The sequence below is a fragment of the Sinocyclocheilus anshuiensis genome, unplaced genomic scaffold (genome assembly GCF_001515605.1).
Source record: "Sinocyclocheilus anshuiensis isolate Anshui unplaced genomic scaffold, SAMN03320099.WGS_v1.1 scaffold454, whole genome shotgun sequence".
In the NCBI taxonomy this organism is placed as follows: domain Eukaryota; kingdom Metazoa; phylum Chordata; class Actinopteri; order Cypriniformes; family Cyprinidae; genus Sinocyclocheilus; species Sinocyclocheilus anshuiensis.
The window spans coordinates 2,157,115-2,158,856 of record NW_015548217.1 but is presented as its reverse complement, the minus strand read 5'-3'; the positions used below and the strand labels follow the sequence as shown (position 1 = coordinate 2,158,856).

Below are 1,742 nucleotides of genomic sequence, written 5' to 3'. Positions count from 1 at the left end.
CAAAACTAAGTTCAATAAAGATCGCAAAGTTCATATAAAATAAAAAAAATGAAATAGCTATAAAAATAATTACTATATAATATAAATTATATCATATTTTTACATAATAAAAATAATAATGAAAATAAAGTAAATTTTATTTTATTTTTTTACAATTCCAGGCCTTATTTTGCACCCTAGTCTTTAATTATACTAAAGCATATGTATTAATAAACTAAGGCTATAGTATGTGATTATGATTGTAATGCGTGTGAGTGAGTGAACGGACACATGGCTAAACATGCTGCAGAGTGATAAATATCAAACCAACAGATTGCAAAGACAGCGGAGGACAACGGGACAAAAACAGCTGATGCTGGGAGGAATGTGGCATGGGTGTTTGCTTTAGATCACAAGAATCTGTCACTGTCAAAAGGGCTTGAAGTTGCACTTCTGCGTTCAGGGTCTAATGAAAGAAAGCAGAGACATAATTTTTCTGAAGAAAAAAAACCACACACACACCCTGTAACATGGCTGACGTGGTGTAATAGTTGAAGGGTACGTTTTTGATGGCGTATTTCTCCGGGTCTAAAGAACCCAGTTTGTCTCCCACCAGAACAGATTTTCCGGTGCCGGCGTTGCCCACCAGCATGACCGGACGCCTCCTCTCCAACAGACTGTCCATGAAGTAGCGCACACGGATGGTCTCTGTGGTGTGGACCAGGCAGGCCTGCAGGACACAAACACAATGACCTTCATAACTCAACAACTTTCAGAGATGACCACTGATGTGATGGCCATCATGAGCTGCTTGTGTATGCAGCATTGTGAGCCAGATTCAAGATCACTTGATGTTGCCAAATTCTAAGGAGCGTCATGTGTACAGCATCTTTTTCTGCATAAGGTAAAAACAGTGCATCACAAGACAAAAAACATCCCAGACAGTAGGCAAATTGAGACTAATAAATAAATACGCATAAATAATTAATTCAATATATTAAAATATGAATAAAAATATGGTATGGAAAGATGGATAATTACATCTACTTAAAAACCTAATTAGAAACTAAAACCGAAACCATTAAAAAAAAGCTTGTTAATCTGTAGGGCTCCCCCTAATAGTCGACTAACCGTTAGTCGACCAGAAGAGGCTAACACTTGGGCCCAATCCCAATTCTACCCCTTAGCCCTTCCCCTTTGTCTCAATTCTCTTTTGGTTGGAGGGGTAGGGGTAGGGGAAGGGCCAGACAGCCCTTCAAACCAAGATTTTTCGGGCCCACACTTCAAACGAAGGGGTATGAATTATCTCAGCGTAAACCTGCTTCAGGGGCAACATGCCGAGCGAACAAAAAGACACATAAATGTAAGCATTTTTGGCATTAATAAAGATTTTAACGAAAAGTAATCATTTGTTTTATGTTACATTCAATCGTGAGTTCATATTTACGGTCATGTTACTCAAAGAAATGTTTGCAAAAAATCGCTAATATTTGCTAACTAACGTCATATCATTATAGACTGCACAAGAGTGCCACAACATATAGTCCCCCCAATAATTAGAAATCGCTAAACCCTTTTCTTTTAATTTTTGCCAATTAAAAAAACAGCGATTTTATCCTCTCGTTGCTGGAAAATATAATGTAGCGATTCAGTATTTACACTGTTATTAATAAAAGTCGTGGGGCAGCGTTGACAAGTTTCTTTATTCCTGGATGTGTGAGCTGCACGATCTCCGATATATATGTGTGTGTGTGTGTGTGTGT

General features: G+C 38.0%; 1 protein-coding gene across 1 annotated transcript in view; it reads right to left on the bottom strand.

The window, feature by feature from the left end:
• Positions 1-1,742, bottom strand: part of dnah9 (dynein, axonemal, heavy chain 9) — a 101,452-nt gene that overhangs the window by 55,712 nt on the left and 43,998 nt on the right. Inside the window, exon 34 of the mRNA XM_016440776.1 lies at positions 502-709. Within this exon, the coding sequence (XP_016296262.1) occupies positions 502-709 (208 nt within the window). The remainder of the gene's footprint in view (positions 1-501; positions 710-1,742) is intronic.